The 12,461-nt window shown below is 33.6% G+C and overlaps 1 protein-coding gene across 2 annotated transcripts; it reads right to left on the reverse strand.

Moving 5' to 3' along the window:
* Positions 1-9,847: 9,847 nt before the first annotated feature.
* LOC109017796 (tropinone reductase homolog At5g06060-like) lies at positions 9,848-12,118 on the reverse strand. 2 transcript variants are annotated; one of them, XM_018999990.2, is made up of 5 exons: positions 11,760-12,118; positions 11,485-11,692; positions 11,089-11,305; positions 10,882-10,988; positions 9,848-10,242 (listed from the first exon to the last, which is right to left on the reverse strand). In XM_018999990.2, the coding sequence occupies exons 1-5, from the start codon at positions 12,014-12,016 to the stop codon at positions 10,054-10,056; spliced, it is 978 nt and encodes a 325-aa protein (XP_018855535.1). In that variant the 5' UTR covers positions 12,017-12,118; the 3' UTR covers positions 9,848-10,053. The 2 variants fall into 2 exon arrangements, with proteins under 2 accessions (XP_018855535.1, XP_018855532.1); XM_018999987.2 differs by having other exon boundaries at positions 11,428-11,692.
* Positions 12,119-12,461: the final 343 nt, after the last annotated feature.

The following is a 12,461-nucleotide window of genomic DNA, read 5'->3' on the forward strand; positions in this document are numbered from 1 at the left end:
TCTTCCTCCTCGAAGAAGCTTTAAAGTTGTTGTGTTCTACTCCCAGCAAGAAGAGAAAAAACTAAGATCTAGAAGCACTTATGCAACCTTCTCTCTGTCCATTGGTCTTTCCTAGCGCTATTTTATTCTTTTCAATGGGGAATGAAGTTCGCACTGCTATGTTCTACTCCTAGCAAGAAGAAAAGAAAAAAAAAACTAAGAATTTGCACTGTTGTGTTCTGCTTGCTGCAAGAAGAGAGAAAAAAAAATAGATGCTCCTAGTGAGCAATGGCAGAGTGAGGAGAGAGATGAGAGAGAGAGAGAGCGCTTGCGAGTGTAGATGTTTGTTCTTGCATCTCTTACGTGACCAATTTTTATTGATGGGTGTAAAAATAACATGCTCACCCGACTGGCCTTGAGTTTTTCTCAAAATTTAATGACTCTTTTAATACTTAAATTATAAAAAAAATTATTTTAAAATAAATATTATGCATCAAGTAAAACTAGGGCAATTTATAACAAAAAAAAACGGGGGAAAATGGGTACCATGGCAGTTTGGGGGAGAGGGGTTGGCTGCAGTAGTGACTTGTGTTAGGTCGGTTCCAACACGAGTAAACAAAATTATCGTCATCATGGGCGTGGTGCACACGCGTAGTGGTTTTGGGGTCATAGCGTGCAACAGCAGGTGGTTTGCATGATGAGACTGGAGAAGGTTGGGGCAGCGTGGTTTTTAGAGCTAGAAAATGAATAACAATGCTGTGACAATAGGATTCCTCCCTTATTATTCTTTTTTAATTATTTTTTTAATTTTTTTATTATTTTATTTTATTTAATAATTAAATAAGTGATTATTAATAAATTTATGTATTTTTTAAATTTTTTTCTTAATGATTAAAGATATTAAAATTTATTTAAAAAATAATAATAAAAAAATAAGAATTTCAAATATAAGTAATAAAAAAATAATAAAAATAATAAGTATCATTATTCGTAACGATATACTGACAGCAGCGGCAAAAAGAGAGAAGCTGAATCTTTACAGTTGTAAAATCACAAATTATTTCGTTTTTGGACACCTCTCGACTCTCTCAAAGACTAATGCTAATTACAAGTTTTAACTCTAGTTTATTTTTACAATTCTTCTCAATTTATCTAATTTAATTATTACAATTTTTTTAATTTTTCATACAAAATAAAATAAAATTTTTAATTTTTTCAAATCTCAAAATAAAAATAATATTAAAAAAATATATTCTAACAATATTTTATTCAACATTTAACTTTAATCTCAATTCATCTGCAAAAACAAACGAGGCCTTAGGAGCTATTTATAAATTGAGATGAGATGAGATAAAATAAAATAAAAAAGTTTTTGTTATGAACCCAACTAAGTTGGGCCGGGCTTGATGGGCCTCCAACCTAGTTGTGATCTTTAATTTTAGTAAGTTGCTAAGTTGTCGTTTAGTGGCCCATGGCCTTAGTTGATGGTTTTCGTTTAGGGGCATTTTTCCCAATATATGTAGTGGATGGCAGTATTGTTGGGATTATTCTGGAAATTGCCAAGTGTTATCTAATTTTCTTTATTCAGTGTAAGGAGGTTGGTTCTCCCTCAAAGTAGAATCCTTATCAATACAATGGTGTGGCTCTGAGGAATTTTATAAAACACCTACTATACCTCCCTTTTCTTATGGCTTTCAGTGTTTGTTTAATTTCTTCTTTACCATTTTACATTACGAACAGATTGTAGTACATTAACAGGGAAGGGTCTTAACAAGTGGTATCAGCTAGCAGTCAATCCTCATGGACGGGGTAAGATTCAACGAGGAGCAAACAAAGTTGTTTGAAAATTTTTTGGATAAGTTGTTATAGTTGAAAGAAATAATGAAAGTGCAAGTAAATTGTAAGAGAATGCAACAAAGTTGTGTTGAGATAAAGCAGACTCTACGGAACTGGCAAGACGAAGAAGAGGAAGAAAATGGACCGAAAGATGGGGATGAACTTGTGGAGGAAGCCGTAGAAAAGGCACCAATGGTGGAGGGCAATGTAATGTTGGCCACAGAAATTACCCTAAAAGAAATGCCTCTGCCCTCTTCTCCTCAACCAATTTTCAGGCCTATGCAGATCACTCAGAATCACATTGTTCCCTAGACTTCCTCAAGTAACAAACACATAATCTCCAATCTCTTCATTTATATTCCCAGGGCACAAAGATATTTGATGAAGAATAGGATGAGAACATGGATTCTATCATGGCGATTATCAAAAAGAAGATTTCTCTTGTATGAAGGCAAACTGACTGTAGAAGGAGAAAATCGGGCCATTATAATCCCTCCTAAGCCTCCTCCTACCAAAAGGAACGTTGCTTTTCGGTGCCAACAAGAATCGATCACCATGCAGATTTCCATGACAACCCAAACTGGGAAGACCAGTACTCTGGAGATTAAGCCTCTACCACCTACCAAGGGTGGTGAAATTTATTTTTTATTTTTGAAGCAGTACACAAAGGAACAATTGATTGTCGAAGCCCAACCTCTATTCCAATGGAATTCTTTCAATTGGATCCCCAACCACAACCTGTGGAGGTCAACATTAAGGTGTGAGGGGTGGAGTTTGAAGACGGATGAGGAAACCGTTGATGGTCAGGTGAAGTGTGAGAAGTGGATCCGAGATGATGAAAGTTCTGCTACGAAGGGGGGTTTGAAGTTTGAGGATGAGATCGAGGAGGAGAAGCAGAAACAGGAAGAAGAAGAAGAAGAAGAAGAAGAAGAAGAAGGAGATGACGAAGATGACCATGACCCCTCCAAACAACGTCGTCTCCACCATCTTAAGGAGCAATGGGTTCCTTGGGGACAGGTTTATGAAGTTTTTTCAATGGTAAAAGCTTCGGCCAAACCTACAAACCCATTCGGTCAGACCGGTGTGCGTATCATGGTTGTTGAAGATAGAGGTACTGGGAAATCGAGCATCATTGTGATGGCCGCGGTTGAGAACTTCGCAGAAAATGTGTCGCTGGTGTTGCCTCCGACGAGGCTTTCAAATGATTTCTTTCCCGACGTGTGCCCATTACAATCATTGACACTTCATCTCGTGAGGAGGATGATGGAAAAGTGGCCGAAGAATTAAGGCAGGCTGATGCAGTTGTGTTTACTTATGCGTGTGAGGAGCCTTCTACACTTGATCGATTGAGTACTTTCTGGCTCCCTAAGCTTCATAAATTAAACGTAAAAGTCTCAATAATAGTGCTGGGTTATAAGTTGGATTTGAGAGATGAGAATCAACAAGTGAGCCTGGAGCTTAAAAAAATTAAGATAAAACGTTTTGCCGATGGTGGATGGAGCGAACAAGATGTTGCAATCTTGGTGCCAAGAGACATTATCAGCGTTAAACATGGAGATATTATCGCCGCTGACATTCGTCTTCTCGAAGGAGTTCCACTTAAAATTGATGAATTTGCTCTAACTAGAGAATCCCATGCTGCCACATGTGAAAATGGTGAAATAGAAGCAGTCGTGATTGCCATAGGAGTCCACACCTCTTTCAATAGAACTGTCCATTTGGTGGACACCACCCATCGAGCTGGGAACTTCTAGAAGACTATCTCTACAAGTGGTAATTTCGTTATTTGTTGGGTTGATATCCTAGAAAGTAGTAAGCAGATTAATATATTATGGAATTTTCTTATGGAAATGAGAGAGGCTCTTTGCTATGAAATTTATTTAAAAAATTCTTGGGTTGTTTTTAACATGTCTGATGAATTGCATGAGAGAGGGTTAGACCCTGATAATGTCATGTTTTCGATCTTAATTGTGGTGATAAAGGATGATGAAGATTTTTACAATATGGTTTGTATTGATACTGAAGCTGAAGCAAGCTATGGATTAGAAATGATTGGAACAATGGGTTTTTCTCTATATATTTGCACATTGTCAGGGCAGGTTACACTTGAATATTTGGGTCCAAGAAAAATGGACCTTGGCTTTCAAGTTCATGGGGAACCTGGTGCTGTTGTGACCAACATCCATCTTGTTGAATGGGTGTTGATGGTTTGGGTGAGTTTGCTTTTTGACGAGCTTGTTGGCATGCTTGGCCTTGTCTTTCATTGGATTGAAAATGCAGTCAATGTGCTGGCAAGCTATATAATATTCCTTGGTAACTATTTGGTAGAGTTTCCATTTAAGGGTGGATTGGCTAGAACCAAACTATAGCGATCACTTGAGGAATACATGTCTATGTTAATCGATGTGGTTGCAAGCCTACAAGGGAGGATGTCAAAAGATGCTTTATGTTGGAATTTCATAGATCTGAATAGCAACAGAGGCAGGAATGTTAAATTGGAACCAATACCATAGAGTTGCTTCAATATCTAAACCTTAAGGACAATTTTCTTTAAATGGAAGAATTTGTTATGAACCCAACTAAGTTGGGCTAGGCTTGATGGGCCTCCAACCTAGTTGTGATCTTTAATTTTAGTAAGTTGCTAAGTTGTCGTTTAGTGGCCCATGGCCTTAGTTGATGGTTGTCGTTTAGGGGCATTTTTCCTAATATATGTCGGGATGGCAGTTTTGTTGGGATTATTCTGAAAATTGCCAAGTGTTATCTAGTTTTCTTTATTCGGTGTAAGGAGGTTGGTTCTCCCTCGAAGTAGAACCCTTATCAATACGATGGTGTGGCTTTGAGGATTTTTATAAAATACCTACTGTGCCTCCCTTTTCTTGTGGCTTTCAGTATTTGTTTAATTTTTTCTTTACCATTTTACATCACAAACAGGTTGTAGTACATTAACAGGAGAGGGTCTTAACACTTTTAAATGAAAGTTGAATAAAATATTATTAGAGTATTATTTTTTAATATTATTATTATTTTGAGATTTGAAAAAATTAAATTATTTATTATATTTTGTGTAAAAATTTAAAAAAGTTGTAATGATAAAATGGGATGAGATGAGATGGGTTGAGAGAGTTTCTCAATCCAAATGACTCTTTAAATAGACAAATTTCACATGAGTTATTTATTAAAAAAATAGATTTTACTAATAATTATTATTTTTTTATATATATTTTAGATAGATTTCACCTTTTTATAAAAATTCATATAAAATTTATATTTATACAAATCGTTTCTCTTGCCGCAAAACCGCACATTGATTTGGGGTTTTTTTTTTTAAAAAAACAATTTCTCCTTTTCCCGCTGAGTGGCCGACCTCAATTTTTTCCTTGGAGAATGGAGAGACAAAATGGAGTTCTAGACTCATTGACCCTGTGTTTTTTTAAATGTAGGAGGATTTGGATTTTCATGCAGTTGCTGCGTCATTGTTACTGGAGCAATAATATTTACAGATAGAGTATGCGAGTGTAGTGTATTCTTTTAAAACAATTATGAGTAAATATAAAATTTATATAAAAATTTAATTTTTTAATAATAAATTTTATTATTTTTTAAAAAATATATACGATATTTACACAATTTTTAACTATATCTAACACTAGAATAGTGAAAGACACACATATACTATCACGAGGAGTCTTACAATTTACAACTTTGAAAAGCTTACCTTTTAGATCCAATATTAAGAAGTAATATAAATGAATTATCAAAAATTTTTATAAACTACACTCTTATTGATCTATTCTTATTTACTTCATAGAGTTATGTATGGTCACCACCAATGTGGTAGCTCAGTTGGTACAAGCTGATATTTTATAGTTTCGAGGTTAGGAATTCGGGTCAAGATGTAAGTTAAAACCACTTGTAATAGTAAAACTTGACCTTTGAGCCATGAGATGAGTTTTAAATTAACTGGATACTTTGAGAGTGTTGTGATTATGGGTTCATCCTTGAGACAATAGTTATGACTCAAACTATACATTCCACTACGGGAAATGACTCCTATGGTCACACCCAAAAAAGATTGCTAAGGTAATCGCCCCTGCCTCCCTGTTAGCAAAGAAAAAAAACATTATATACGGTCGCCTAAGTGTCGTCAATACCTCTACAATAGCATACCTAATCATGATAAACAGGAAAATAACCCAAAAATTAGCAAATTAAACAAACATTAAAAAGATAAAAACCAGGAATTTATCTCATGCATATCCCAACAACTACCAAGTTTTGCGGCTTTAATTGGGGATTAATTATATTGATTAATTAAAGCTAACAAATTGTAGTTTATACTTTATATTGACTAATTATATAAGAAGTGCCAAAACCGCAAATAAGTCTAAAAATAAATAAATTTACAAGCTAACATAGTTTCATATGATATATTAAATCTATTTTATATTAAAAATAATTTTACAATTATAATGTATCACTCTAAACTACGATAATATGTTAAACTTCAATCTATAAATTTATAGAATTAGCTGAAAATGAAGCCAACTAATTGAAGAGATCGAAGGCAAACGGAGAAATTAAAGCAATAAGCCCGATTCCTTTGTTTCCACCAGTAACAAGAGCAGCTGTGGTTCCCTAAAGACCATCTTCTATCATTGCCATGATTTCAACTGCTGGTTATTATTATTATTTTTTTTATGAACATACTTATTATTTTATTTATATCATTTTATAATTTTATTTATAAATTTAAATTTTAAGTTTTAAATTTAATAATTTTCAATATATCAATAACTGACACGTCAATACGTATTGTTACGTAAGTAAAAATTATAAGTACAAATAACATTTTATTTTTCTTATACAAGGGTAGCTAGTTCATTGATTCTATTAATTTACCTTTTATATGAATGAATTGATTCGAGTTTATTACGGAATTTTATTATATGTATAGTAATAATTTATTTATTTTTCGATCGAGCTTGGAAGTTGTTTGTCACTAACTATTTGATTTAGACCAAATAAATTATTTATTTTATAATTTTTACTATTATTTTTTACTTTATCTATAAGTATTCATGATAAAAAAAACAAAAATTTTTTTTTAAATATTTATTATAAATAAATCAATTATTATTTTTAAAGGGAGACCGTTTTTGATAGAGTCAATATCGATCGTTGCTGACGGATAATGTTTTTTATAAGAAGAGAGAGATGGCCTTGTTTGGCAGTGCGAAGGCAGGAGAAATTGATTGCAAATTCCAAGTCCAACGTCATTACAGTTACAACTGACAGTTCTCATGAGTTTAGACGGGGAGTACTGCTATATATCTATAAATAAAATATATAAAAATAATCTCATATAATTTTATTTAATTTATTAGATTTATTTTATAATAAAAATAATTTTATAATTTAATAAACTATATCAAATCACATCAATTTATGAGATTATTTTTATGTAATCTCTTTGTGATTAAAGTATTTCTCCAATATTAATGATGTTAGGAGAAAAATAAATATAGATATTTGTGATCACTAGTGCGTAAATATTGTATAAGTATTGCGTAATATTTTTTTTAAAAAAATGAATAAATACGGGATCTATATGAAAAAAATTAATTTTTTAATAATAAATCTCACTATTTTATAAAATTGATTGCATGATACTTATACACTATACAATTATCTCATTACTCTAAAAATATATATTGGACTTTTGGGGAACCCAATAAATTTTTTATAGCACATCAGAAAAAGACATCCCTTGATGAAAAAAAAAGACATCCCTTTCCATCCCAATCAAGAAAAAAAAATCTCCATTAGGACATATCTTTTAAATAAAATATATAAAATGATAATTTTATATTTCTTTGTAACTATTTTGTAATTTTACTATAAACAGATTTAGTTAAGTGAAATTGAAATTATTTTTAATAAAATAATATAATTATATTGGCCAATTGTAAAATAACTATAAAATAATTATAATTGTATTATTATCCACAAAAAATAATGAAGCTAAAATATTGACTCAATCTCGTATTCTTTGGATAGATGGAGGAAATGATCTTGACCACAAAAGAAAGAAATTTTTGTGCAAGACCACGAAAGATTTGTGAGACTATGATATAAAGCTATAATGGATATGATCGACTATAGTTGATGAGGGGAAAAAAATAAGATAAAAATAAAAATAAGTATGTGACGTAAAAATGATGAGTAAAATTATTCGATGTCGGATATAGCTTTCTACACTCTCATACGCTAGACCGGGATCAAATCAACAACAGATATCCATTTTCTACTTTGATAAAAGAGAGAATTTAATATTTTTTCTATGAAGAAGAGAAAAAAAAAAAAGTAATCCAAGATATAGTCTCACTTCGTTTGAAACTTAAACCTATCTCAATTTATTATTACAATTTTTTAAAATCTCAACATAAAATATAATAAACAATTCAATTTTTTTAAATCTCAAAATAATAATAATATTAAAAAATAATATTTTAATAATATTTTATTATCTAAACTCAACTCAATTAAACTCCAATATCCAAACACAGCCTGAGAATGAGTAAGCCACAAGTATTTTTTTTTAAAAAAAAAAGTAAGATCTATTATTAAAAAAAAAATTATATATTTTTTATATAAATCTCTTATTCAAACATATTTTTAAAGAAATATTACGAAATTTACACATTATAAACTATAAATATCATTCTAAAAAAAGAAAAAAGTACCACTGAATTGAGTGACACATAAATTCCAATTTGGTTGGTGGTATAGCCACATCAATCCTAGTCTGCGGTCAACATGGTGCGGGGGTCTCCTTTTGTCGAAAGGTTTGCTCACCTCCAATCAGTCTTGACTCTTGGAGTCAGGGAAAGCTGGCCGGAGACTCTTCTTAAAGGACATGCTTCGATCATTTCTTCGTCTTTAATCCTAAATTATTGTGGTTTTTTTTAACGTCTTCTGAAATAAATGTCCGCTTTCAACATCTCTGTAGATATGAAGGTTTCGTCATGTGTTGACGAAATACGGCCGACACCCAATACGAGAAATCCCAACGTGACAAGAAATTGTGTTCAGGTCTTCTTCCTTTTTGATAAATTGGTTTACATACTCTGAATGCTGATTCTGATTTTTTTTAGGACTTTTTTAGTCTTTTAGGCCTTGTTTGTTTTGAAAAAATATCTCATCTCATATCATCTAATTATTACAACTTTCTCAACTTTTAATATAAAATAAAATAAATAATTCAACTTTTTTAAATCTCAAAACAAAAATAATATTAAAAAATATACTCTAAAAATATTTTATTCAACTTTTTAATTTTAATCTCATCTCATTTCCGAAAACAAACGTGACTTAATTAATTTTCTGGGTTTCATGCTATTTCTATGTTTATCAAACTAAAAATAGAAACCATAAGTTTAAAGTTTAAGATTACAGTACATGATTTCTTGGTTCAAATGCCACCAACACCCCTTCTATCAAGGTGCCTTCGTCGCTCTTGATTTCTACCGCCGCCACCGCCACTGCCACCACCGCTACAATTAATGGTTTTTCTAGTATGGGGGGCTATATAGATATGGTCCTATTATCCTCGACCAGCGACCCAAGTGATTTAAGCAAATATGATTCAAATCAGATAAGCAAGTTGCAAACTGAACCTCGGAAACCCTTTATCTCCCAATCATGTAAGCATGCAGTAACCTGGTCTTCATTCTTTGCACTCTTGAGATTATTCATACATGCACAAACATGGACCATATAAAGGCTAGTAAACAATCAATGAAAACTAACCCTAACCAGCCACAGAACTGCACCAGCAAGCAATGATCAGTGAAACATTAGATGAAAACATGACCAAGAAATAAAATACTAATACATACTAGTCCACATTAGTTTCCAAATTGTACATCCAAGACATCTTTTTCTTCAAATCGTTTCCTGATTAGGAGATATTTTAATGAAACAATGGTAAAGGTTGACAGTAATACAATCAGACCATGAACTATTTGAAATCTTAAAAAAAAGAGGGTAAAAATTACTTTGAGTAATAGGAAGAGTGATAATTGGGAAAAAAAATTGTTTCTTTGTAGTTACTACAAAAGAGAAGCAGGAGTGCAGGGGAATGCCAAGGCTAGGTCATAACTAGTGGAGACTAGTCTGACTAGACTTACTGGGGTCAATTAAGAGAATGTAAATCAACATAATGGTTAAGTTGGCTCTTTAGTCATGTCTTGGGTAGAAACCATTGACAGACATCCCTCCATCAACACAAATAATCTGGCCAGTGATGTAGGATGATGCAGGTAAGCAAAGGAATGCTACAAGAGACGAAACCTCCTTTGGCTCTCCAAGACGCCGAAGAGGAGTTCGAGAATACACCTCTTCTAGGTATTCTTTGTTGCTAAGTACCTGGAACAAAGGAAAATAAAGATCAACTTCAACTTCTCATGTTGACTTAGGTTTCAGCCTTTTTACATTCCATGCATTAGGAAGTGCAAGTCCTAGCATTTTGGACTGCAAATTGTTTAGGGATCTGGTTTTGCACATGATGAATAGGAAGGAGGCTGATTTTGAACAACAATTCTAAAATTTTGCTGTGTATCAATTTCAGTTGAGTTATGATACATATCACTCTCTCATTCCACTTTCATCATATTGTGCCGATGTGGCATTGACCATCAACTATTATATGAACTCTTATTTTTCAAAATAACAAATAAAAAAGGTTAGTAGATAATGCAACATCAATACAGTATGATAAGAGTGGGATAATTGTGTAGTATATAGCATTTTCCATTTCAGTTCGGTAGCCAAATTAGATAAAAATCTTTAAACCAAACAATCAAAAAATGCTCCTTTTCAATTGAATTTACTTCCATTAACATGGTAGTTAGTGTTGGTGTGGGTTGTGTTTGCATAACTTCCTTGGAAAGAGCAAGGTGGCAGCAAGAAGCTGCTATGATTTCACACATGATTATTGGTCAGAAAGCAATCTGGAAGGGCTCAATCAAACTAATAATCACATCAGCAATGCAAAAGGTGAAGTACCTGCTCCACCATTGAGGTTCTGATGTACCAAGGCGCCACAGCATTACTTCTTATATTATCTTTCGCCCACTCACAAGCCAGACTTTTAGTGAGTTGATTGATTGCTCCTAGGAATCACATATAAATAAAAAGAAAAAAAGACCTTTAGATAAACTCCTCGAGTTCAAAGTTTATAGGAAGATGCGATCATGGTTTCAGGTAAATTACCTTTTGTTGCACCATGAACAGACATAGACTTCAGTGAGACAAAACCCGTTACAGAGGACGTGAATACAATGCTTCCAAATCCCGATGCTTTCAAAGGTTGATAAGCAAGTTGGGATATATGGAAAACAGACTCGAAGTTGGTCGACATGAGAGTAGAGAATTCATCAGCTGTGAAATCCACCATTGGTTTCCTTATGTTTGTCCCAACATTATTTATCTATGGATCAAAATGTGGTGGCTTTCGAGTTCAGTGAACAGGAAATGAAGTTCGAAATGATACGCTTCCGATTATAACATGTTAAAGCACAAAAATGCGAACTCAAACAGAACAGAACATACACGCTCGCACGCATGTTTGTGGGTGTATAAACTGAGGAAATCCAGGAGCTTACTTACGAGGATGTTGAGCTTCCCATCAAACACAGAAGACACAGTCCCCATGAGTTCCTCTCTCTGAACTCGAACTGACACATCACACACTGACCCAGTTACCCCAAAACCCAAATTATCCCATTCCCTCAAGCACACATCCAGCTCACTTGAATTCCTACAACACGTATGCACTGTCGCCCCAAGGCCCGCCAGTTCCTCCACAATCGCATGCCTAAAATTACCAATTTTCACGAACCAAGGAGAAAAGAAAAAATTCCAGAACTTATAAGTAAATATACCCGATTCCGCGAGTGCCGCCGGTAACGAGGGCGGTCATCCCGCTGAGCGACCATCTGGGATTGTCAGTGGGGCCACTGTTTCTGCTTGAAAGTAATCTGGGTTGTTGGCTTCGGATGGGTCTTAAGCGGGTGGGTTGTGATATTCGGAGCTTGGAATGAAGGGATGAATGTGGAATTGTTAGGTTTGAGAATAATGAAGAAGAGGAAGGAGAAGACGGGGACGGTGTAGGGGGAGTTGGAATAAGGGTCTGAGACATTGCAGCCGCCCAGCAAGCAAGCAAGCAGTGCGGGGAGTTCGAGGTTCACGGTCGGACAGTCATTCAAGTAATCGCGCCTCAGGATTCTAACTCAAGGAGTGATCTCACATGAATTTGTGAATTTAAGTGAAAAAGCGAGGAAAAATAGTAACGTTTATACGGTCGTATTGTGTAATTATTTTAAAAAATAATGTGATTTATTATTAAACAGATGTCGATGTATTTTTTGGCTTTAATGGTATGGTGGAATGATCCTCTCTGGTTCTTGATGTGGTGCGTTTGGAGTGTTCATTCATAGCTTGTTTAGTGATATATTTCTTGAAATAAAGAAAATGAATATTTACGTAGTTCGATATTGAGATCTACATCTATAAATTTTGGGTGTAAAATCTACTATAAATATAATGAATAAAAGTTCTCTATTATCACAATTCTTTACAATCAA

Source organism: Juglans regia, chromosome 5 (genome assembly GCF_001411555.2).
Source record: "Juglans regia cultivar Chandler chromosome 5, Walnut 2.0, whole genome shotgun sequence".
Classification (NCBI taxonomy): Eukaryota; Viridiplantae; Streptophyta; class Magnoliopsida; order Fagales; family Juglandaceae; genus Juglans; species Juglans regia.

Bases quoted from the DNA above. Each gene is read 5' to 3' on its own strand.
- LOC109017796 (XM_018999987.2), bottom strand. From the start codon at position 12,016: ATGTCTCAGACCCTTATTCCAACTCCCCCTACACCGTCCCCGTCTTCT. The intron at 11,306-11,427 runs GTATGTTCTGTT...TTTGATCCATAG, and splicing joins ACAAACATGCGTGCGAGCGT to ATAAATAATGTTGGGACAAA. The intron at 10,989-11,088 runs GTAATTTACCTG...TGTGATTCCTAG, and splicing joins TGTTCATGGTGCAACAAAAG to GAGCAATCAATCAACTCACT.